The 25,677-nt window shown below is 40.7% G+C and overlaps 1 protein-coding gene across 2 annotated transcripts in view; it reads right to left on the bottom strand.

The window, feature by feature from the left end:
• The window catches only part of LOC148672748 (netrin receptor UNC5C), a 177,983-nt gene that overhangs the window by 14,125 nt on the left and 138,181 nt on the right, over nt 1–25,677 (bottom strand). Inside the window, exons 5-12 of one of the 2 annotated variants that reach the window (XM_088628611.1) lie at nt 25,098–25,278; nt 21,803–21,970; nt 20,843–21,007; nt 16,461–16,517; nt 9,063–9,254; nt 6,417–6,764; nt 2,632–2,719; nt 1,866–2,034 (exon numbers count right to left, since the gene is read on the bottom strand). In XM_088628611.1, coding sequence (XP_088484737.1) covers nt 1,866–2,034; nt 2,632–2,719; nt 6,417–6,764; nt 9,063–9,254; nt 16,461–16,517; nt 20,843–21,007; nt 21,803–21,970; nt 25,098–25,278 — 1,368 coding nt within the window. The remainder of the gene's footprint in view (nt 1–1,865; nt 2,035–2,631; nt 2,720–6,416; nt 6,765–9,062; nt 9,255–16,460; nt 16,518–20,842; nt 21,008–21,802; nt 21,971–25,097; nt 25,279–25,677) is intronic. The other variant, XM_088628612.1, reaches the window with a different exon arrangement.

The following is a 25,677-nucleotide window of genomic DNA, read 5'->3' as shown; positions in this document are numbered from 1 at the left end:
AATATGTGTTGCAATCAAAGCATATTACAGTGTGCACTTTACACATGGAAAAAACATCTTCTAGACTTTAAGAGAAACTCCTCAGAAGGACAATGCTGTTATCCTAATGGTTTTTTGATTAGTAAGGCTCACAGCTCTCGCGGCCAATTGAACATTTTGCAATTGGTACTTTGAAAGCTAGAAAAGTTTTATAAAAAAATGCTATTCCATTTGGTAGTCTAGCAGTGTAGCTTGTAGTGAACAGTAGTAAGTAGGTGGCCACCGTACATTTGTCCCTCACACCTACTGACAAAGATGTACCCTGCTGCAATGGCAGCCAGAATATTTTCTGAATACAATAGGCAAGACCCTCTCTGACGCTAACCTGTGGCCCTGCTGCCCTGGTACTCTGCCCCTGAACTGACCTGTGAGAGGGTTACTTAAAATGACAAGAAGAATAAAATGAACAGGCAGTGCATCTATTTCACTGTGCTATTCAGATGCCAGTGTGTCATCACTGGCCTATCATCTCTTTGTGCTGCGCTGTTTCTAAAACTGGCCTATTGTTTGCCTGGAAATAATCTGGCTTTAGTCTTTGAGTTTGACATGAAACTTCTGAGATTTGAGAAATTGAGATTGTTAACACTCATCAAATCAGGGGTGGATTTCTTTAGTCACCAAGTATAAGATTCTACCTCAGTGGTCTTGGAACAGACTTCAACATTACAAGGCACTACACAGCCCTGCTTTTCCTTTTTAAGTGATTTAAGTGCAAAACAGTAATGCACCAGAGAATTTTTGGAGTCATGCTGGAGGTAAATTTCATCATTCCTACAAATCCCTACACATTTAATTAAGACTCCTGCAATCAGAAACACAGAAACAGTGGCAAAGAAAAAAACAATTTGATATTTAAGAGAGACAGGTATGTCAAATTTCTTTATAATAATTCCTTTCAATAATCTGTAGAGTCCTAATTAGGATACTGGCCTTCTCTTTACCCAAACTCGCACAGCAGGTTTGTTTTCTCTTTCATAAGAAAGTTGACTTTTCTTGGTTTTTTTTTCCACTTTTTTGTCTCCCGTTTCATTTCTTATTCTCAAAATTAATATAACCCCCTGCTGTGTCTCGGCTCCAGGACTTGCAGTCACAGCCACCTCCCATTCATCACACTTATGCGAATATACTATTCATGTTAAACTCAGGAGTCAAAGACGTGACGATGGGGACGCTATGAGTTCTCATGTGCTGCTGAAGTGGAAGGTACAACACAATATTAAATGACAGACAACGATAGATTACGAAAGAAGGAAAACGCTTATAGCAGACATTGCTTCTTTTGAGGCTTAGTTCTTAATACCTAACACCGTATCAACCAAAAAAGATAGCTGAAAAGCAACAACTAAGCATGCCAGACTGGCAGTGAAGCTGGTAATGCAGAAAGTGAAGTGCTATAGAAAAGGAAAGCAGCAACATCCTTTCCGTAAATGCTACCAAACAAAAGTGCAGAAATGTGTTTACTATCTGCGCATACAATAATTATTCAATGTAAATTGAATAATTTACATTGCAAAATGCTAAATGCCATCCTCCCCTCTCACTCATAACCCAAAATATGTGTTTTTATACAAGTTGATAATCTGTATTGTAAATAAGCACAAATTAGCAGTAGATAGATGTTAGAGATGGAAAATTAACAGATTTAAAATAAAAGCACTACTTTGGTTTAAAATGAAGAAAAAACACTTGACAGATGGCAGGGAAGAGAGTCTGGCTGTGTACAGTGGGAGTTTTTTGATTGTTAGGAAAATGTGTTCCACATAAATCAGGGATGTGAAAGGAGGAATTCAGCAAATTCCAGACCCTGGGACAGGTTGACCGCTCACCTCCCACTGGCCTTGCTGCGATTGGTTCTTCAGCTGGACCTGCCAGTCCTCAGTGTTGGCCTCCGCGCAGTGGTGCATGGTCAGGATGACCGGGCGGGTCAGCAGGGCCCCCAGTGGCCCACAGCTCACCACGGGGCTGAGCGCAGTCTGCACGTCCTCCATGGGCGGCCTGGACAAGGACAGTGGCACTGCTGAGTTCCCCTCCTGCCACACAGGCAGGCAGGGCCGGAGCCTGTCTCTGTGTGTTACACTCTGCCTGGCAGTCCGGACTGGCCAGTCTGGTTTGCTGGAGTAAACGAGTTTCTATCTTGGGCTGGACTTGCTTTATGATTTAGCAAAGCAATGATTTAAATAAGGAGCTAAATGTTTTCTTTGGGTACACATACTAATTCTGCTACAAATCCCAGGGCAAATTAATACTATAATCATCTCCATACAAAAGTTGTAAGCCTATTTCTGTCTCAATTCAAATTCACCCTTCACCCCTGCTGGTCTGTAAGTACTCCCTCACTTTCTGCTTCATTTTCTGAAGCTTTGCTGGGAAATGTGGGAAAGTGCCAAATTTGGAAAACTGTAAAAACCACAGGGGAAATTGGTAGGGGGGTGGCATTTTTATTTCATTCTGTCACACATTCAGAAGCGTTTTAAAATAAGGTTCACAAGTGTTTTCTATTTCACTCCCCCTGTCCCTATTATGCTGAGTATAAGCTGCAAACTAGCTCCATTTACATTATTCTCTTTTGTGGTAAGCTAGCAGGGCACCTACCTCATGTTGTCTTTTCTATGAACTGTCACATACATTTCATACACTCGTCCCTGGGGAATCGCCCCTGCTGGCACCAGCAAGCTCACCCCTGCAGGAGAGAAAAGCACACTGGCACTAGAACACAAAAACTCTCAACCAGGCAAACAAAACGGCAGCCAGTTTCAGAAATTAATGTCTTCCTGCATCCCATGCCCTTTGCGCAGATCTTGTTTAGATGAGTCAAACATGAAAAATGAGATATGCACTTTTTAAAAAGAATTAAAATATATTTTTGCATTAAAAAGGCAGGCACTGGCCGTCTCCTAGCTTACTGTGGCATTCGAGAGAACACATTGATTTTTCATGTCCTTGTGCTGAATATTTCAAAAGATGACATTTATTTTCAAGCGCTGTGGTGTCGAGCTGTAGCTGTGAAACCGAAACAGGGCAATTAAAGTGAAATTGAAATGCTGACTTTTTTGTATTTTTTTTTCCAAGACGCATTTCAGGAGAGTGAAGAAAAACAAATTAATTCATTATTTCCCAGACACTGTCTTTAAAATAAAATGTCTCCAGAAATTAACTGCACCAAATACTCCTGGAAGGATTTTGAAAAGTACTCAATGTTTTAAGAAACCTAGGCTAAACTTTGAACCAGAGGAGCATCAGGGTGCACAAGTGCTCCTCTGGGGATTCACTGTTCAGCAGATTCTATGTGGTGGGTTTAGAGGTCACACGTGTTTCAACTTCAGCCTAAGACAGTGTGGTTGTCTGTACGTACACAGGTACAAATGTAGGTACTGAACTCTGCTTTGCCTCATCTCTCTGAACTTTTGTGTCACAATGTAAGCCCTCTCAGGAGTGCAAATCTTTTCAATCTCAGTTCCACTCCTCCATTCTTCTCTGGAGACTTTTTCTTTTTGTTCAACTTCTCCAAAAAATCCATGCTTGTAAACCTGTGGCACAGCCCTCTCATCCCATGTTCACAGTGCAGGGCAACACTGCCACACACCTGCACCCACATTGCAAGGCCTGATCCCTCTGTTCACCAACAGCACCGCTTGAAAAACCGGTACCAGAGGCCAGTGAAGGTTTTAAGCATTGTTTGCAGTCAATTTAATTCCCTCCCTCAGGGAATAATAGTCATTTCTAGATCTCAAGCGCTGTGCAGCGATGTGCTGCAGCTTGATGGGAATCTGAGCTTGTCTGCTGCACAAATAAAGGGTGACGTTTAATAATAAATGTGCTCGAAATACATTTTCCAACAATGGGAGTACTAGAACAATTTCCTTTCAAATTCGAACCTGAACTGCGTACTCATTCCAAATACAGTATTACATATGCAGAGCAGTACCTTTAATGTCATCATTTGGTCATTTATCATGAAACATTATTACCTTTACCACACTAGTTTCTATTCTTGGCATTTAAGATTACAGCACTCATTAAACTGCTGTACATGATACATACTCTACTACATCTAAAGGTAGACCTGGAATGCCTAATGGTTAGAGAACGAGATGCAAAAGCTTAATTTTAAAAGTAATGTTTTGAAAAATATCTAAAACCCAATTCTACATACGTTAATGGATTTCTGAGGCAAAGTCACCGGTAGCCTCCTGCAATCCACTGATCTGCTCTCAAACTACAGTAAGACTGTAATGGTCAGGATACTGGAAAAGGGAGAAAGGTGAAACAACCTGTTCTCATTTAGATCTCAGCACACTTTTTGGAAAAAAAGAATGTACCCAGAAGCTAACGTACCTGTCAAGCTTGTTAATACTTGCTAAGGCTATAACAACACTCTTGGTTATTGATTCCTTGAAAACACACAGTGTGTATGTATTTCAGATTCTGCTGCTTCCTGATTTACATGCATTATTCCCCTTAACCCCTTCCCATTAAACAACAGCAAAAAAGATGAGGATGACTTTGGACTTGGGCACGACTTCAGCATTCTTCTCCATTCTAAGCAATTTGCTCAAGGAAGTAGACTTTCATGAGGGGGTAGAAGTTCAATTTCTGTAAATGGAACTACACCAGTCATCTGCTCCAGAATGTGGCTCCTCTGCGTGCTGCTCAGTTGCAATGCTCAATGTGATAAAGTCAGCCCTATTTAACACATTAGTACAATTTCCTGTAATGGGAATTTATGTGTCAGGTTGTTATTTATGACACTACATTATAAACACTAACTTAAGGAGTGCTGAAGCTGTACTGAGCTCCTGGTATTCTACACGTAGTTCATTAACAGCCTAAATCTCAAGTATAATCTGACTAAATAAGGCATTGATAAAGTCAGTGCTTACAGGCTTAGAGCAGCAAGCATAATTTTAAAATTGCCTCATGAATCTGATCTGGAATTTATATTAATTTGGAAATATTTCTAACACATCTACTATTAAACAGTGGTTACGATTTATTGTATGTTAGAAGATATTGGTGTATACTAAGGCTTAAAATATATTGGGCATAAACTCCATATTGTTCAGCTCTTAAACCAGATAGTGTCTACTGTTGTTTTACATCGGTTGTAAGTAATTTATGTTTTACTTTGTCAGTTTCTAAAAGACACCATGATAAGCCGCGTACAATTATATTTAAAAGCAGTCAAAGGTAGACATACTGTACTTGCTCCACTGTAAAAAATTATCTGGAATAGGAATGCAAATTTTAATACGAGTGTTTTTAAGTTTGAAGAAAAACTGCTGCATTGCAACACAAACATTTCATTTTAGATGGTATATTTTAGCAGAAAACATATGTGAAAATATTGCAAATGCATTTCGTAAGCTCCATTTAATTTATATCATGATTTGGGGTTTCTGCTCCCAGGGGAGCTGGAACTAGACCAAATGCATAGGTATAGGAGCTTTAAACATTTAAATGTAAAAGCTGCAGAGTAAAAAACTCTAAAACCAATCTCTTGGCATCTCTTACTGGGGGAAGTTTTTTTTTCTACCACGGGCTTTAAAAAAAAACCACAGCACTGTACCCCACAAAGCCTCTGAGCCATGTAGCCACAGGACAAGGACACTGCCTACACTTGGGAAAAGCTGAGGACACGGGGTAGAGCCAGCAGCGGAAAAGAGGCATTAGTTTCCATTAACGAAAAAATAACAGGGAATTGATCACACTCTCATGTATATCTGATTTATGATCACACGGTTTTAAGGTTACACTGCTTTAGCTACGTGAGAGAGCAAAAACACACTATCATCTTTAGATGTGCCTGAATCTGGAGAAGAGTGGTAGCACTCAAATAAATAAATGGGACTGGAACATGATCTACTTTTCCCTGGAGCCTCAATAACTTAGAGAACATTTTCCACTCACAATACAGCAGGGTATAAATACAGTTGATTCTCTCTGTGCAAATCTGGTACAATGCTGCACAAGCAGTCAAGCATCCATGTACAGAATGTACTGCACTCGAAACTTCCTCTGCGGAAGGTGCAGAGTTCACTGTAACCTACACCCCTTTCTCAGCTTCAGGTCCGTCACAGTCTCAACATATTTTGTAGTGAACTGAAAGTATTTGCTTTTCTATTTCTTAGGCTTCTCCCTTTTTAAGTTAAATAGTGGGTGACATGGTTATGGAGCAGAGAACCCGAAACCTGTAATTAGTACATTATGGTGCTTATTATCTGCTGTGTTCACTGTTAATTAATTAGATGGGCTGTCTGCAGACAGCAACAAACCAGCCTTTCTGTTTTTCTCTTGACTGGCTAAACAGTTGTGAAAAGGATGTCCCAGACTTTGCAGCCGACGGAGAGCCCTCTGGTAGCTCTGGTCTTCCCACGCACCTGAGTTTGGGATGATGAGGTGGCCACCCATGGAGTTGAAGGAGCCAACGGCCGTGCAGGAGGGGTCGCGCTGCCGGGCAAGGCTCTGGTTGCGCAGGTTCATGGTCTCATTGTCCAGCAGGGACTGCGTGACCTTGGGCGACAGCTTGGAGGAGAAGTCGGAGAGGTCCTCCTGCGGGGTGACCAGGCCCGAGGAGTTGTACACTTTGATCTTCAGATTGGGCAGGGGGTCCAGCAGAGGGGAGTTGGTCATGGGGATCTTGTCGGAGACGTCGTGCAGGGCGTAGACGGGCCCGCGGTACATGGCGGCCGCGGACGTCAGGTCAGGAGGGACAGTCAGCAGGTCCGCTAGGGGGGCAGGAGACAGCAGGGTGGAAGAATGTGATTCCCAGCAGTGGAGGGCGTTCTGCATTAGTTCCCAACCTCTCGGCAGCACCAGAACATAGAACACACACACTGAGCTAGGCTTCAGCTGAGCCCACTCTTGGCCTAGTTTTCTGCTTTAGTAACAGAATATTAAAACAGCCAGAGAATCCTTAAAAAAACAACCTTCTCAATCTCTCCTGAAACTTGTGGACTTGAAGACTAGCCTTGTCTACAGCTGCCCACACAGAATCCTCTTAATCTGGCCTTACTGAAATCACAGCTCCAAGTCCTCTCCTTTCCGAATTTTGTTAATTTTTAATTTGATTCAGATACCAAGTGGCATGGGGATACATTCAGTTTGATTCAGATACCAACTGGCATGGGGATAAATGCATGAAGTACTTATTTTTTAATGAGTTTATCTCTAAAGGGTGTACAGATGAATGCTTAGAAAAAAATAAAATTCTGCTGAGTGGGTGTTGAAAGCACACAGAGTGCTATTGAACTTCAAACTTGACATTATTCATCACAATTATTCTAAAGTGGCCAGGATATGAGCCAATTAATTGAATATCATGAAGATCATTAATTCTCAGTTCAACAGCAAATGTGTTCCAGGATTTGTGTGCTGAAATCACAATTTGAGTGATTTAGTGCTGAATATGGATAACATGAAAATGGATGTCAAAAACTGGACACCCCATTAGCTGGCAGAACAGTTACAGTTTAGCCTGTCATTGTTCGCACTCTGAACGATGACAGGCCAAGGAACAGACAACAGAAACACAGATCACCATGAAGGATGTGGGTTTTGCCTGGTGCTACTGTTGGCCAAGCTGGTCAATTGCTTAAAGACGCTAGTGGCATCACAAGTCTTCTCCTTCATGCTCTGGCATCATGCCTGGTTGACTCACTAAACCACCAGACACAAGTGCAGAGTGTTTCATTTCTGAAGCAATTAAATGGTTCTGAGCACCACCCCCAGGAATAATGTCTGCACATTATATACTGTATAACTATGAGGGCTTCCCAGAGAGGCTGGGTAGCAACAGTTCTAAATGCAGGACTTACGTCACTGGAACTGAGGTATTTTAGTTTCACAGCAGGTATCCAATCCATTTTTAGCTAAGGTAATTAGAAATTGAGGATTTGAACTACTTTTTCCACAGAACACATGGTACAAATGGAGTCAATCTCCAGTTTACTGTTTCCGGACATTTTGTGCTGTTCCACACAGAATCATTCAGATGGTTTTCTGACGTGAGAGCTGCTGTTGCCTGGTAGCTCTGAAATGTGCTCATACAGCTAAAATTTAATTAGCAGTGAGCTCAGCCGCAATAATAAAACATAATTATTTAAATAGTAACCCGAGACTTTCCTCACAAGAAAGCAAGAGAAAGCAATGTCTGGGTGAAGTGCATTCGAATGCATGGCTGCCTGAAATGCCACCAAGACCAGTCTGGGAGTCAGGCATAAATTACATCTATTTCACACTTGGCTTTCATTTTCAGTCTTATTTAACAAATAATTGTGTATGTGCGTCTTCCAAATGCCAGTGCAGGAAAGTCTCTGGAGGGAGAACATGAAAAATAAAAATACTGTAAATACATCTAACATTTTTTTACCTAATACAAAGTACGCCTTCTTTACCTGAGGGAAACCATTCATGATTAATAAAGACTGTTTGAGCTCTAATCTGACATTTTTTATCTTCAAGTAATTTGACTTTAGTGTCGTAATGGGCAATGAAATTGCATTTTTCTTTTGCTTGCTGTTTAATTTTCCTTCCAAAGTGTGTGACTTAGGAGAAGAACAGGTCTCCTTGCTTCGATAACCTCATACAAACTCTCAAAGCACAAAATACCTGCCTCTAGTATCCGAGCCCTTTGCACAGAAATTCACTGGGTTTCTGTGAAGCAAACTTGGGGCTATAAAACTCTGTTTTAACAAGGAGTGACCCCTGACAGCAGTGAAAACTGAAAATATGAAAAGTGTTTATCTGACAAGGTGGGGAAAGAAGCAGGTGGTCTGCACATCCCTGTTAAATATGAACTGAAGAGAAAATGCAGGAACTGCCTGGATCTGGTTATTAAAATAGGTACAGTATGTAAAAACACCAGTGCCTGTGAAACTGGGAAAGGAAAGCAGTTGTGTTTCCACAGGACTCTTAGGACATTTGCAATTAAACAAAAAGCACAAACAATATGACCTTCCTTAATCTCCAATCTTTCTTATATCATCAGGAAAGAACAGTTTTGTAGAAGAAGAGTCCTTTCTTACCTGTTCTAGCAGTCTTGATATTGACAGGCTGGAATCCTCCATTTAAAGCCGAAGAGTCGATGATGTCCGAATCAAAGTCTCGGTGGTTTTTGCGGTAAACAAACAGCGCCACTATCACCGAAATCACCAGGCACATGATCACAGCAATGACAATGCCAACATAAAGGGCAACATCATCTGTGCTTGGGGCAGCTGAAGATATGAAGGACAGAGGAGGCCACATTAGTTCAAGAATGATTGTAGGCAGACCATATCTCAAAAGTAACCATCACATTTCAGTTTTGTCGCTATAACATTAAAAGTGATCAATATCATTGGCAAGGGAAGGTGAAAACATAATGAGGCTGTTTAGTATAGGCTCCTTATGAGCCTATGAGGAGAAGATTTAAGATTTTATTTCCACTTCAACCCTGCGCATCCAATTGCTTACCATGTATGTTGGTATCACTTCATCTTCAAACAATCGGGATGCTCAAAGTAACATGAAAGTATTGTTTGAGAACTTTGTCATAATGGCACTGATGTCACACTTGTTGTCATAATTGCACAGATGTCACACTTGTTATCGTAATGGCAATGATGTCAAAGGTAGAATCTCAAAGGTATTGCCTCAGACCAATTCCTTTCACACAGTTCTGCACTACAGATGTAGAGGTCACCAAACTTATGTGCCCTGGTTCCTTCAGACTGAGAGCCAGACCTTTCTTAAAATACAATACAGAAATTCCTGTGGCTGTACTTTTAGCATCTCATATTTTAATGTTTTTTTAATTCTGGGACCACCATCAGGTGCCAGAAATTATTTCTCATGAAAGCCAACAGATAATGCAAACAAATATGAAATAAATCCGATAATTCATGTGCTTTGAATATGAATTCAAACAGAAGTCAGGTATTAAAACATTGCAAATATGTACATGTTACCAATATGTTGAACAATCGATTAGAAGCTGAGATTATATGATGTTTTGCCCATCAGATGCAAATCACAAGACCATTAAAGAAGGAGTGATGTTATGAAAAAGAGGTTTGCAGGTGCCATCAGTAAGGCGCTATTCTAATAATACTGTCTTTTTCTTTCATTGGATCAACTCAACCTTCTTAACCCACTGCATTCCTGGAACATCCTACACACATCCGTTCTGGTGGGAGATAACGTGAAGAAGCCAGCTGTACCAACGTTGCAGAACTGAATGAACAAAAAGACGAAACTGTTGTGATGTCCTTCATATAACCCCGTCAACTATTTGTAAAAACAAAACATGTGTGAAGGCAATTCTACCAGTTTAGATGCACTGCCTCTGATCTGCCACTTGCACCAAAGGCTTTGTTATATTAAGCAACGACAATTAGAGCCTTTTGAAACCTGCCTTTGATTTCTGCTACGGAAAAGACGATTCTGTGTGGAAAATGAATCCTTGAACTGATCTCACTTGACGATCGAGATGTTTTTAGGTTTCCAAACTTTAGAATAAGCCCAAGTCTCTTCATTTGCTTTTTACACTGTACAAGTTTCAACACTGCAAAGTGCTGATGTTGGTTAACAGCAACATATAATGTGCTGACAAGCTGAATAAAACTCTATGCACTCTAAGGTTCTGAAAGTGTACTGGACAAGACTGGAATTACTGAAACTAAGTTGAATCCACATGGACAATTAATGTCATAACCAATGCTGGTCTACAATAATTCCTCTTGCAAATGTAACACAGTGTCAGTAGTTGAAGGAAATAATTGATGCCAGAAGTATCCTGAAGAACAAGACCAATGCAGTGACAGCTGGGGTTTCCAATCCTGGTCCTAGAGATGTAAGGAATCTTTAGATGTTCAGCTCAGGTTGCACCAGGCCAGATGTGCTTGTTCCTTAGGACGTTCCCAGTTACGGTCAGCTCAGATAACCCACTAATCCCAGAACCGGAGATCCCTCCACACTGTGCCAAGCAGAGATCAGCATTGTCTGAGTCACTTTGTTGCACAAAGATGTTTATTTTTAAAACAATGATGCATTAAGGTGTCGTACAGTATATCATCTTTTTAATGTCATCCTGAGGAGTTCTTACTATTTAATTTGACTTGCTTAAAAAATGTAAAGCAACTCACAAAAAAAGCACTTGCATTGCAAAGATTCTGGTTAAAAGATGACGGTGCAGTCCAGCTACAGAGGTGCTCAGGATGCCCTGTCATGTGACAAGGCTGACCAGGGAAGCTGTGGCTAAGGTGCATGCTGGAAGTTAATTAGCATGGAAAGTAATTATAATAGTAATGAGAACTGTCAGAATTCAATATAGGAGGCAATATGAGTGTAGCTTAACAGCTCCAGGTAATGATTTTCACTCGTAGAAACTGTTAGTAGAAAAACATCCTCATTTAACACAGCGAACAAGATTGCTTTCATTATTCCAGAGAGTCTTTGGGTTTTTATTGTTATCATTAGCAGACTCCAATCCTTAGCCTTCAGCTTCTATGCTGCAAACCTCTTAAATTTGTGGCTAAAGGTCACTTTGACCTTAGTAGGCTATGAAGCGCTGTATCTCAGAACTGTAAGAACAAGAACTACTCTATTTACAGTCCCAGCTCTGCATAGCCATTGAGTGAGGCCTGTGACCAGAGGGCAGGTCTGCAGGCTCCGAAAACTGAAGCCTCTCATACTGCTTGACACAGACTTAAATTTATGTGCAGTCTCTTGGCTTCCAACCTTTTATATTTTAATCATTAAAAGTACTTTAAAGAATGCAATGCAGATGGTGAAACAAATGGTGCAGAATATAAATACTACTAAGGCACTGGAGTGGTCAGTGTTGGTATCTGGTGTTTTATGATACAGTGTTTAGTAGCCCTTTAAGTGAATAAGTGCTTCAATTAAGTACTGTAACTGAAAGCTGGACTGAATCAGAAACGAGAAGACTCTTACTCCCGGGACCAGAGATGGAGGCCCCTGATTAAATAAATCAAGATGTATACATCAGAGCCATTTCTGACCATTAATTGATGGCAATTACTGATAGCAGGTATTTCTAACAATAACTGCCGAGTGTAAAATGAACCAAAGACAACATAAAAGCAGCAGACAGGCTGATACGCTCCTGCAGCATGAGGTCTCTCTTGTGATTTAAACATCAGGTTTTCTATGCAGCTTATTTACGGATAAAAAGGTGTTCTTCAATCTGAGTTTGGTACAGAGCACTTTAATACCCATCTTGTTAATACATCTCACTGCACATTTGTTTACAGGAGTGACACTATAAGAAACAAATAATCTAGGGATTTTCACTCCAGGCGTATAGGGATTCAGAATAGGAAATGTTGTATTTGATCGTGAACAACAAATCAGATGTTGCACGCCTGTCATATTCATACACCACAGCCTCAAAGGCAGCACAGGAGATTTGCCACCAACTTTCACAACTCTTCAGAAAAAAACAGAATGAGACCCAAAGCATGAGACCCAACAACACAGATAATCTGCAACCAATGTAATTTTAAAGACCTCATTTAGATTTCAGAAAACAAAAATCAGAATGAGCCTAAAGCATAACCCAAATAAATAACATGACGCAAAAAAAGAAACAGACCTTTTATAATTTACAGTAAAAGAACAGAGAACTCAAACAACAGTGAAATACATCAAAAAGTGCTTTACTTTGAATCACTGCTTTTAGTTCAGGAGCTGTTAAACACTTCACTCTCTGATTCTGTCATTATACAGTCTTTCTGCTCACTAGATTTTTGTAATGGCCTTACAGTGCCTGTGTCAGTGCTGTCTGTAACCCTTGTATTGAAAATAAAGGAAAAAGCTCCTGAGCAAAACATATTATAATGATCTGTAAATCCTTAAACACTGTGGATCCGTTATTGTGTGAGGGAATTCACGGGGAGATTCAATTTATTTATAATAACTTAAAATTCAGTTCTCTTGAGACTCACACAAGAAACCGCTTATTGTCCAGTATGACATGCAAGCCACTTTGTCTTCCTTTGGCTATGATATCCAGACACCAGCCCTACAGTGCTGGCTCAATGTCTCACCGAGACCTGCTACAGTGATGCCGTGTCAGTGGGGTCCCAGGACAGCACAGATTGCCTGTGTTACCTGTTGTTTTAGCTGAGCCTGAGACCTGATTGCGTCTCCCATCCACCCATTCATCCACTACAGTGTTCAAAACAAACTCTACGCAGTTTAGATATCTATTACTTCTAGTGCTGTTTTCTTCCAACAACAATGAAGTCATTGCCTTCTGAAGTCGGGGGTGTTTATTGCCCTGTACTGCTTTTCCAGGACAGTCCACAAGGAGATGGAACAGGTGAATTCCCTTCCCAGCAGCCTTGACATGCACAGTGACACATGACACCTACATTGCTCTGAGTCTGGAAGTTCAGGTAACAAGCACACTGCTGTCAGGCACATTTCACCTAAGGCACTTGGTAGTTTAAAAGGACAAACCAAACTCCACTTGAATTTCATGATCCCTTTAAATAATCTCCAGGAAAGCATGCTGTGTCCCAGAGAGTGAAATGCAACCTACGGAATGCAATTTCAATGTGTTTTTCCTCTCTACTTTGCTCTTGAATAGCCATTTATGACTATTTTATCTTTATCTATGCAAAGTACCTTATTGTAGTTGTAAAGTAACTAATGAAAAAACACCTTTCACTGTGGCATGTTCACTCAGGTTTTTTTAGATTTATTCTGGAATGGCCAGTTTTTCTTCAAAAACACAACATCTTTGGAGTTACAAGTTTTTAAACAAGTCAGGCTCACTGCCACAGCCCTCATATCAGCACAGGTGATGCAACCTGCACACATCTTGTGGAACAAGGAGAACACTTTGGAGGTCACTGCTACCTTTTAAGTAAAGCAAAGCCTGACTAACTTAATCTGTTTATGTACTACCTCTTGCTAATGACAGTGCCTAGAGTGGAACCAGTGATCTCCCGCATACAGGGCTAAAAGACTCAGCCTGAGCACCATGTAGCAGCTTTTATTGTGGTTGAAATACTTGTGAGCCCCCTGTCAGCGTTATCAGTATAATCCCATTCTGGTATTTAAATAACGCTGCCCTGTCCTACAGCATGCATCACAGATAGTCATAATCACAAGCAAGGTCAGGAATCAGGTCAGAAGCGACTAACCACCAAACCAATTTCATGTTTTAATCTCTGATGCTGCTGTACATTTGGGAAAAGGAACAGTTTATCTTGAGCTGCTTTGCTCTACAGAGCTTCATCAGATAAGATTCAGGAATTAGAGATAGGACACTGCTGCAAACAAGTACAGTACAAGGCAGTTTTGACCTTAAATACACAGCTTGTAACTTACAGGCTATATACACTGAAAGGTATTTAAACAGTGACACTGGATGAACTACGCTCACTGAAAGAGATCGATTGATGCTGACAAAAGTACGTAGTAACTTGTATTCTAGACTCTGGCAAGGAAAAAGGCTTGAGATCAGGTCCAATAGATCCCATTGATCTATTTGTCTCGTAATCAAACCGGCAGTAATTCATGAAGCAAGTCCCTGTGCTGGTACAGAAAAACATCTGTCGATTACCTGCATGACTTCCACCACCTGGAGCGAGCCAGAATGGGCTTCTTGTATGTGGAAATCACTGCTATTGACCAACCTGAGAACTCTGAGAGACTTGTTCACGAACAAATCAGCTGTGCTGTCTTTTACACCTTCAGGTAGAAGCCCCTGGAGTCGGGGATTGAGCTCTAGACCAGTGCAGCTGGTGCATAGTAGACTGGGCACAGCAGGGATGAGTCTCAGGAGTCAGGGACTGAGCTTTAGACCAGTGCCGCTGAGACTGTGTGGACAGTGAACGCCAACTGACAGTGTTGAGAGGGCCTTGAGTGGGTGTCTTAGGGCTTCATGAGCCCTATTAATTTCCCTTGGCTAACCACAGACCTCTAAGACATTGAGGAGATTTGTTTCTAACAAACATCCAAATATGCAGTTAACAAGACTGCCTTTGACCACACTAGGCAAGTTCAATCAACTTTTGAAATAAGGGGCCTGGGAAGCCCAATATGGAGATGAAGACACTCAAGGTAGAGTTTAGGTTAAAATGTCAAAAAAAACATTGTGGCTTTTTTACCATAACACTAATACAAGAACGATCTCTTCATGGCTGCGGGCTCTCCCAGCTCCAATAGTGTGCTGACCTACAATCCCATCATCTACATCTCATAAAGAAGGCCAGTGACCAACTTTGGAATAGCTCTATGTGCTGTACTGCTTGAGGCTCTATGTTCTTCTTTCAACTGTTTTAAAATACCCACACTGCATGGTAGGCTTAAACCAGCACAACGTCATTACTGACAATATGTCCTTGTCCAACATATTGCAATTGCTGTGGTTTGATTTTACATGTTTAACAAGTCAGGTAAACAAAATTATACGGTGACTTGATTTTTTAAATTACAGTGCATGTCACTGTCCCAATCATATTTATGGATGTTCATTTGCAGGTGAACATCAATGCCCAGTAGTAATGAGAAAAATCCTAGCAGCGGTCACTGCAGAGTTTTACCATCGCCGTACCAAGGTGCCACTCACAAGACTACTAGCTACCGAAAAGTCATTCCTTCATCATTCTGAAGTCCTGATTCGTCTTCACTTGCGTGGTCTTCTGTTTTTAGTGGTGGGTAATGGTGGATACTGGTCACTTTAAATCGTCAATCTACCAGTTTCAATCTGAGCCATTGTGTAAATACATTGGGAGAGAGAGGTACAGCACAACTGACAAGACTCATGAATTATAGTACTCAGCCAGGCTGTTGTCTCTGTGAGCACAAGGGTCAGGTTATACTGTGGTATAAAAACTGGAAGAATTTACATCTTGGTTGATAAGCAAGCTTCCAGTACTGACTCCTGAAGAGCAAAAATTATAGACCAGAATATGTATTTGCTATGTTTTTCAGATACTTCACTGATATCCCAAAAGAGGCATATCTTACTAGTGTGCTTTGAAGCTGCTAAATACAAACACATTAAAATGTATAACTCAGATTAATATATCTCTCTTTGAACATAATTAAATTGCAAAATCCAAGCAATGCAAACTGAAAGAACTGGATGTAATGATATATAACAACAGCTCAAGAACCAGTGAGCACACGCTCCCATTAAATTTGTCACCTTTCAGCTGGTGGAAGAAGAAAAGGCAATAAAATTTTGTTGTTGGAACACCAGTACAAGTTGTCTTTAGGAAATTGGAAAGAATATAATATCAACGCCAGAGATACTGAATTTAAGCTCACTGATGTAGTAATCAATCCCAGAAAATAAAATCCAAGGGCAGGAAAGAAGACCAGGTGAAAGGAGTATGAATACAAACATAACACAAAAAATAGTAACTATGAAACAAAAAGGAACATAAAACGCAAAAACTCACATGAAAATCCAAAGTCATTCTGGGTTTTCTGTTCAGTTGAAATCTGATAAAATAAACCTTTAAAAGAAAAGGTGAAATGAAAATTAAATTAAATGGAAACGAATCATTGGTATGAAAAATGACATTTTCTTCTCTTTATTTAGTGTTGGCTTAAAGCTCCCATTTTTGTAGACGATAGAGATTTAGCATCTATCAGCTTAATTTTAGTGCTTCATTAAGAACTAATGAGCAGGCAGATTGGATTTTTTTAGCTGAAAAATGGTCTCAAGTCACTAACTTTTAAAGCGCTTAAAGCCTGTGTTTGGGGTGAAACTCAAATGGATCTTTTCCTTTCCAAACACAGAGGGTCATTAGCCTACGGATAAGCCACTCTCCCCTGTCCTTGCCATATGTTCTAATTCCCTGGGCCTGTTCCGATCGACTCCGGCAGCATTCTCATTTAATTAGAAGGCCGGGCTGCTGCTCTTCGATGAAAGCACTGGGAGCTGGGCTTCTCTAATCGCAGGTTAAACACCCAAGCAGCCGGCCGGGAGAAAACGGCCCAACAACACCAATGTTAACATGCAAAAGAAATGAAATCATGGCCTACAGTATCTGTTAAATAGGATGGATCAATAGCCTCCATTCCCCTTCCAAATTAACCTTTGAGGGTCTTCCTTTTCTAATTAAGTTAAAAGTGTAGAATTCAAATTAAGGGATGTTATGTTTTTTAATGTAACAGTTAGGTTTCACTTTGAATACTGTGCACAGTTTGGGTCACTACATTATAGAAGAGATATTGCTGTTCTGGAAGCAGTACAGAAAAGAGCAATAAGATATATTCTGGGACTTAAGGGAATGTCCTGCACTGACAGGATAGAATAATTGAACCTATTTAGTCTTGAACAGAAAAGGTTATGAGTGGAACTGTTACGCGTATTCAAAATCCTCATAGGCTTCTTCAGAAGTGGGTTTCTTCAGAACCAACAGTGAAACATGAAACAGGGACAAAAGTGGCCTTCTTTTATTTGTAACTGATCTTATATGCTAATGGATCTACAGTACTTTGACTAACTGGTGAGTTAATGACTGCTACAATAAATTAATAGTACACCGAGAAAAAGAATGCCAAGATTTGTATTTCCTTTATTTACATGATTCACACTATTTGACCTTTTATACCAGATGCCAAGGGGACTCTCACATATTTATTTTCTAAAGTGGGATTGTCCTTTATCATGTTGTGATATGTGAAAAGGCTAAAAACACATCTTTGTTTTATCCTCCTGCGTGTCTCTGTTTCCAGCCCAATATAGCTCTCTAAAAAAATAAACCACCACAAAAAAGGCATGTTGTGACTGTCTATAGGAAGCGCCAAATGGGATTTAAACACCCAGTTCAGCTGCCTCTGGTTTCTCAAAAGTTCCTCAAAGGAGGCAACAGATGGTGATCATGCAGTAAAATTAATTAAGCACACAAAAACAGCTCAGTTCCATCTCAATTCCACCTGTCCTGTGCCGAGGTGCTTGGGAGATTGTGGGTCCAGGTGCTGATGCTGCCTCTTTCCCCACAGAAGAACCACAAGCTCTGGAACAGCAGTGGCACCAAAGCGTTCTGTCCTGCTGTTTTAATGTAGAGTCCACCTTCAAAAGGATCTCACTGGATCAGGCCAATGTGGAGTCCCTTGCCAGCTTCACATTTCACCTCTGAAAAATCCAGTACCTCATGGGCTCCACCACTAACATTGTCCCTTTGAGATGGACCAGACAAGCACGTTTCCCTTTAGCCTCACCTTGAGACACAGGTGCTACAGACACAGCGCACGACGCTACACACCGGCAGCCTGCGCAGTGTGGGCACTTCAGCCCACTGAGGAGCAAAAGCCATCTGCAGGCTGATAGGCAGAACAACCTTCTTCAAAATGAGCAAATATAAATGTGCATTACATGGAGAAAATGCACAGCACAGCTGCAGACATTAACTTTGGCCTCCGCATTATAGAAACGAGGGAACGTTCACTAATGTAATGAGTGCAATAAAAAACTGGATGAAACGATATTTTCCCATGATTAGTGGACACCTCATTATTCTGTCATCCTAACAGCAGTTAGGATGTGAAAGTAAATTTCATTATTTAAGATGCAGTGTGTCAGCAACTGTAGATTAAACTAAAGTACAATTCAACATATAGCAGAGCAGCCCTCCGAACACAGGCAGTTCTTTGGCTTGGTCTGTGGTGCCACATAGGGTGAAAGAGGAGCCTGATAGATACACCAGGCTTCTGGACACACTTGGCAAACAAGAGCACAATATCTGGTATGGGAGCTCATTTTCATGTGGCAGCGCTGTCGGTAATGAAGGCACATGAAAAAGATAGAAATCGTGAATGAAATGCACCACATGATACACTATTCCGGCTTCCCATAAAGGAAATCAGCCGGAGGTTAAGGCGCAAAGAATATTAGGAAAACAGATATTTACATTGCAGATAAGCCCCTCAGAATGCTTGTTCTAACCTCAACAGCACCTGCTGTTTCTCATGACAGATAATGGCATTTAAATGACATAAAGATGGCATATAATATAAATGGTAATACAAATGATTACAACAGGTGGGGTACACGACAGTTTGCTTGATCATAACTATTTCATCAATTCAAAAAATAATCTGCTCATTATGTGTAAAAAGAACAAAAGCTTTTAAAACGAAATAAAAGTCATTTTTGGCCTCATAGGAAAAAATAATTAATATAATAATGTGAAGATGTAATGTCTATATAATAAATACATAAAACTAGTGGGTTGTTACTGGAGAGAGATCCCTATGGATGGAAGAAGTTCAAATTGCAATGATATTCTGTTTGCAGCATTATGAGCTTTTAAAGGATATGGAGTTCTCCTAAAGTACATGGAAACAGTGATTAGTAAGGACATAACTGCCTACACCCTTTTAACTCACAGAAAATCAATAGAGGGAAATGAGAGTAAATCTATACTGCAATAAAGTGTAAACTGCCCATCTATCAGACAGTGGGAGACGCCATCATAAATTCATTTCAGACAAGGGAGAAAAAGCAACAATGATATTTTGCAACAAAAGCAAATCATTCTAATACCTGGTTTCCTTTATGCTATACAGAATTGTCTAAATAGTCTTTCAGTAAAAGCACAGACACTTACAGAGTAATGGTGTCTTTTATCTTTTGGTAGTGCGGATGATTTTGCTAGCATTTAGACAAGGCTGTTGCCTGTAACAAACTCTGACATAGATTCTTGAAAAAATGTTTGTTTTTTTCATTTACAACAGCAGCTCTTAAGGAATGCAACGTTCAATACCAATACCAGCCCGGTGCTGTTCTGTGATCTGTCACAACAAAAGCCCTGAGCTACAATGAAATGTTAGGGCTGTAATTCCTAATGGGACAGATTTCAAGACTTCATCACAGGTGCTTACAGGAGCACTGAAAAAAACTCCCCATTGCTTGTTCAACTAGAGCCAAACAACAAAACATGTCATTGTTCTTAATTGCATGGAAACTCTTACTCTCATTTATGTGAGTTAGAATGGCCTTATGGCCCCGATTTTCAAATCATCTGTAATGTTGAATCATGTGAATTGTGAAAAAACAAGGTCAAAATCTCTCTGATCTCAGTTGTATAATTATGCTAGATCGTGTGCTTCCTTTTATACATATAGCTCCATAATGTGTATCCTTTAACTGGGTTAATTGCTTTCACTCATGTTTCAGAAAACATCTGATAATCTACACTGTTAGTTTTTTAAAAAAAAGAAAGTTTAATTCTGCTTGACTGTACTTGGCAGTGCTTTGTTTCCGGTCTCCAAGGGCCTCCTCTCCCTGTTAAACACAGTTTTCAGCACAGGTATCCTTCCCTGTCACTTCCTGTTCAAACAGCTACTGCAAAAATATACCCACAGACACTTGGCAATTGCACAGATACACTCTGGAAAAATGGGAGCGAACAGCTGTTCACAGTTGCTTAATGCCAAAACAGCTACCAGATGCTGGCACTGGAGACTGTTGAGTCCCATGCATGTGCTCTTGTGTGTGTGAGCTAGTGTTGGGATTTTACAAAGAATTTGGGGAAGAAATTGATTAAATGATACCTTTCTAAACACTTGGATCTGAGTGCCATAGCCCTTTCCCTGTCAGACCTGAACTTTTTTGAACCTGAACCTGAACTGGTTTTTGTTGTACCATCTACATTGAAACATATTTATTTTCCTGATGGAGACATGTTTTGTCCTGTCAGGACTCATCACCTCAGGACGAGAGATCATGAAGCTCAGGACAATACACAGTATATTTACTGTACATGGCGCAAGAGACAGGTGCCCTCTCCTCCATGCGAGAGGGAGGACTGGCAAATGAGTGAGTACTTACTCTGCATACACAAGCCATCAGTGCAGTTCTGGGACTGGAGCACCATGCCATCGCAATCCTTGCCGCCATTTTTGGGTGCAGGGGCGCCGCACTCTCTCCTTCTCCAGTGGGTACACTCTGTGCCACATGTGGACCACTTGCTCCACTCTGTCCAGGCACCATCCACTAGGTTTTGACAAGAGAAGAGGATGAGGCCTACCACTATACCCCCACCTAACCACTATGTCCCGCTTCACCACTGTCCCCACCTCACCGCTGTCTTCGCTTTACCACTGTCCTCAACTCATCACCACTGTCCTACACCTCACCACTGTCTTCACTTTACCACTTTCCTCAACTCATCAACACTGTCCTACACCTCACCACTGTCTTCGCTTTACCACTGTCCTCAACTAATCACCACTGTCCTACAGCTCACCACTGCCCTCAACTCATCACCACTGTCTTCGCTTTACCACTGTCCTCAGCTCATCACCACTGTCCTACACATCACCACTGTCCCCACCTCACCACTGTCTTCACTTTATCACTGTCCACAATCCATCACCACTGTCCTCAACTCACCGCCCTAGAAGATCAGTTCAGAGACATCCTCTACCATGAAGGACTAAACATCTAAAACAACTGAAGCTCCTGAGCAGCAGTAAGGAGGGTGTTTAGAAACAAAGTGCCTGTACATTGCCTATACCTCCTTTTTTACTGCATTTTCAGTTTAAGAGGCTTTCCGCAATGAAACTCTGATGACCCTGGCGAGCTGCATCCCTTTTTCAAAAGGCAACATACTGGCCTTCTGCTGGAATGTTAACATATAAATTATGTTATAATTATATTAAGTATGATTATTTTGCTGAATTAACTAAGGTTTTTGTTTAACATTTTTAAGACACTAAAAAGACAGCACCACAGAAAACAGACCATAATAACCATAGATAAGGCTCTGGCGATGACACTGTGGTCTACCTGGACACATCGTAGTGCAGGGCAGTTTCTGCATGTTCTGTCCCTCACAGAAAGCTCCTCCATTCAGGGGGGCTGGGTTGGTGCAGCTGCGAGTACGTTTCTGATATCCACGGCCACAGCGGCTGTTACATACAGACCACTCTGTCCAGGTGGACCAGCCTCCATTCACTGCAACAGACACAGAGAGCAACACTGAAGTGACACTGAGGCCACACTGAAGTAGAAGAGAGGTGATACTCAGGCTATATCGAATCCACACTGAGACGATACCGAGGTGACACTGAGGCAATACTGAGGCAACGTTCAGGCAACAGAGGCTGCACTAAGGCAATACTATGGCCAAACTGAGGCAATACTGAAGCCACACTGAGGCGATACTGAGGTCACATTGAGGTAACACCGAGGATACCTAACCACAGCAAAGACCTGGAGCAAATTTATGCAAAACAAGAAAACAGAGATGCGTAACGAATTAGAGGAATCTCTACAAAACAGACAATGATGCAACATGAATGTGCAGTACTACATTCTGAAATGAATGTCTTGCATGGGCATACCATCTTTTCCAGTATGTCCATGCAAGGCACTAATTTTAGAATATTTTAGTAATAGTATCTTTAAACTATACTCTGTCTTCCAAGTTGGTCAGGTTTATTTGTGTTTGGTTCTAAAAGTCTACTGCTTATAGTAGAAAAAAAACTAATTTCTCATCGCCTTATATGACCTGTTACATGTAGTGCAGCGAGGTGTATATTCAGTATGTAGATGTTTTGTTATTAAGTTGCAGAAACTACCAGAAACTATTATTATGTGGCAAGTTATTATACATTTTTCCCACCCACCTAGAATTATCCTGAAATCCGTTTTTGAAAGCATTAATCTATGGAAGTCTAGTTGCTTTGTTGTTTGCTGTAATTGTTGATTTTTCACCTTATGCTGTGTTAAGTATATTCTCAACATTGTCATCTTTCTCGTTTCTTCATTTACTGCTTCAAAGGAAGGAAAATTAACAGGCTCTGTACCTCAGTGAGGTACTTCAGAGGATGAACCAACATCAAAGACTTCTTCAGCCAAACATAGTCATAACTGACAGCACTAATGACTTCTTAAACGGGAAAGGATTGTGCCAAAATCACAAACAGATTAAGACCCTTCCGCATTTTAACACTACAAAATAAAACTATTTCTACATAATTTGCATTCGATTGTCATTTGCACCATACATCACATGCTTTATTTTTTTGGAAGTGGGCTTTTAATGAAAAGGAGGTGAAGTAAACATAAAAAAATGAATCCTCATAAGACGTCTTGAGTCTCGTACGTCAACAGCTACAGTACATGAAAAGGTTCACTTTGGAAACAGTAGGAGGGGAAGGAGGAATCAGCACTGACTTCTGTGTAACAAAATCCTCATCCTTTAAGTGTATCTTTCCAATTACACCTTTTTTTTTATTCTGGCCAGATGCTGAATGTGTGGATTAGCCTCACTGAGGAGAGATCAGAAATGCAAGTCCTATTTGTTTGACGGAGTACTTATTTTCTTTTCACTGCATTTGATACCAACCAAAATGAAAGACAAACAGTGCATCTAAGTATGAGAAAATAAAACCTTCATACACTGAGCACCTACGATGAGCCCTTCTGTAAATGTTTGAATAAAAAAGAACAGCTTTAAAATTCCAGTAACAATCATGCTTAGGAACACTGAGAAAGTCATCATTGGTAACGTCATGTTATCTATTCTATGTCCAACTGGCTGGGCCTGCTTTTAAAACTGTTAAAAAAAAACCTTTTTTTTTATTCAGAGATATATGGAGTGAAAAAAAGTTAAAATGCAAAAGAGGGATACAATTTTTTTCTAGTATATTCATCTTATATGTCAATAGGAATGTCATAGGAATAGCAGTGTTAAGAGACAAAAAACAGGTTATTCAAGGTTATGTTTCTCCTTCATGTTAAGACATTGACTCCCACACCTGGCCTTGGATGGTCTGTGTTTTGAACTGCACAAAGAGCTGCACTACTGGCCTGAATTTATTCCAGTTTTTTCTAATTTAAAACAGTAGGAGCTCAGACCGTGGGCTTCATTTCTTGCTGGCTGTGATAAATGAAATCTACTCAAAGCAGAACTGCCAGGCTTTCTGTTCTTTCTAGTTAGTACAGCAATGGCAGGGCTCAGCAAAGTGGTAATACAAAGCAGGACAGAGTTCAAGGAGCAACTGCCCTTACTCTGATGTACAGTAGACTGTCATCCTGCAGGAAAGTCTAGTCAATTCAAGTGCAGAAGCAGTTCATAATATGACTATGGATTAAACATCTGTGGACTCCAGTCGCGGCACCTCAGCACCATCTTCCAAAAAGAAATGTGCACCACTGTCTGTGCAACAAACTGACATATGCAAGTGATCCCTCCCCTATGTACCTTATTCCATACAAAAGAAGAAAGAAGGTACTTGCACAACAAATTGAAGAAATTTGAAATAGGAAAATATCCTACTTGTATAACTGTCTGCATAATGTCTTGCCGATGCCAAATGTCAGCCTATCCAGATCCAGTGTACTGTATGTATGTTTGCTTTTGTGCCTAGCATTTTGTGACGGCTTTATTTTGTCACTGTTGTTATAAATATTATGGTGGGGCTCCTACCTTGACTGTTCTTGACATATTTAATCAAATACTCAAATAAATGTACTGAATTCCTTGTAAAGAACATAGAAAGAAATGCAGCAACTTGCATCTTCTCTGCAATATTGCTGCTATTATGATCATTTTCTCAGAAGCAGAGTTCCAAGAGAGCAGATGAAAAATAAATATAAGAAATTCACACTACAGCCTCAGCCTCTCTTATGAAGTGCCACACTAGGGTGTAATTAGATTAAATCCTTTAAAAAGTGAGATATCTCTTAGGACATTTTCAGAGCTTTGGGAGTTCAGATTGATGTGGTTATATTTTGAAAAAAGGATTAAGGATGAAATGTGAACATGTCTGTGGAACAGAAGCGCCTTAGTGTTTAAACCCATTGATGCAGTCCATGGGGTCACACACTGGCGCAATCCAGGGGCTCACACACTGGCACAGTCCGGGGCATCAAACACTGGTACAATCTAGGGGGTCACACACTGGCACAGCTCAGGGAGACACACTGGTACAGTCCAGGGGGACACAAACTGGTACAATTCAGGGAAACACACACTGGCACAGTTCAGGGAGACACACACTGGCACAGTTCAGGGAGACACACAGGTACAGTCCAAGGGGTCACACACTGGCACAGTCAGGTATGAGGCTCATACCATAGACAATAACCGTGGCTGTGGTGCTCCTCCTCTTGGCCACGATGTTTTTGGCCACACAGGTATAGTTAGCTGTGTCTGACAGCCGGGCCTGCTTGATGATCAGGTTGTGATCGATAGTGATGTAGAAATTACGGTCATCTGAAGGGTCAATTATGTCCTCGTTTTTCAGCCATTCCACCTGGAGAAAAGAATACACATTCAGAATAAGTCAGCTGGAAAAGGTGATACTTTCAAACCAGATTTGAATTTCAACATATGAATAACATACGGTATATTCACACATTATTCTAATTGACAAGGACAAGTATTATCCCAGTGTGCTCATGGCATGCTCATACTTCTGAACAAAGCAGATCATCCCCTGTATAAACTTTTTCGACACTGCTGTCCTGAAAAGGACAGATATTTTTCTATTTTCCCTGTAATCAACACTGGTTTTGCTTATTTTCTGTATTAATCTGTGGTATTATTGGCTGGTTCAAACTATTGCAGTCTGGCCATTCTGAAAAACCCCAGCCTTCTGTGTGGGACATGAGACTGTAATGTCCTGGGCAACGCGCTTCACTGATATCTTGTT

Source organism: Lepisosteus platostomus, chromosome 4 (genome assembly GCF_059453375.1).
Source record: "Lepisosteus platostomus isolate fLepPlt1 chromosome 4, fLepPlt1.hap1, whole genome shotgun sequence".
Taxonomy (NCBI): domain Eukaryota; kingdom Metazoa; phylum Chordata; class Actinopteri; order Semionotiformes; family Lepisosteidae; genus Lepisosteus; species Lepisosteus platostomus.
The sequence above is the reverse complement of the archived record's forward strand: the minus strand, read 5'-3'. Positions and strand labels throughout refer to the sequence as shown.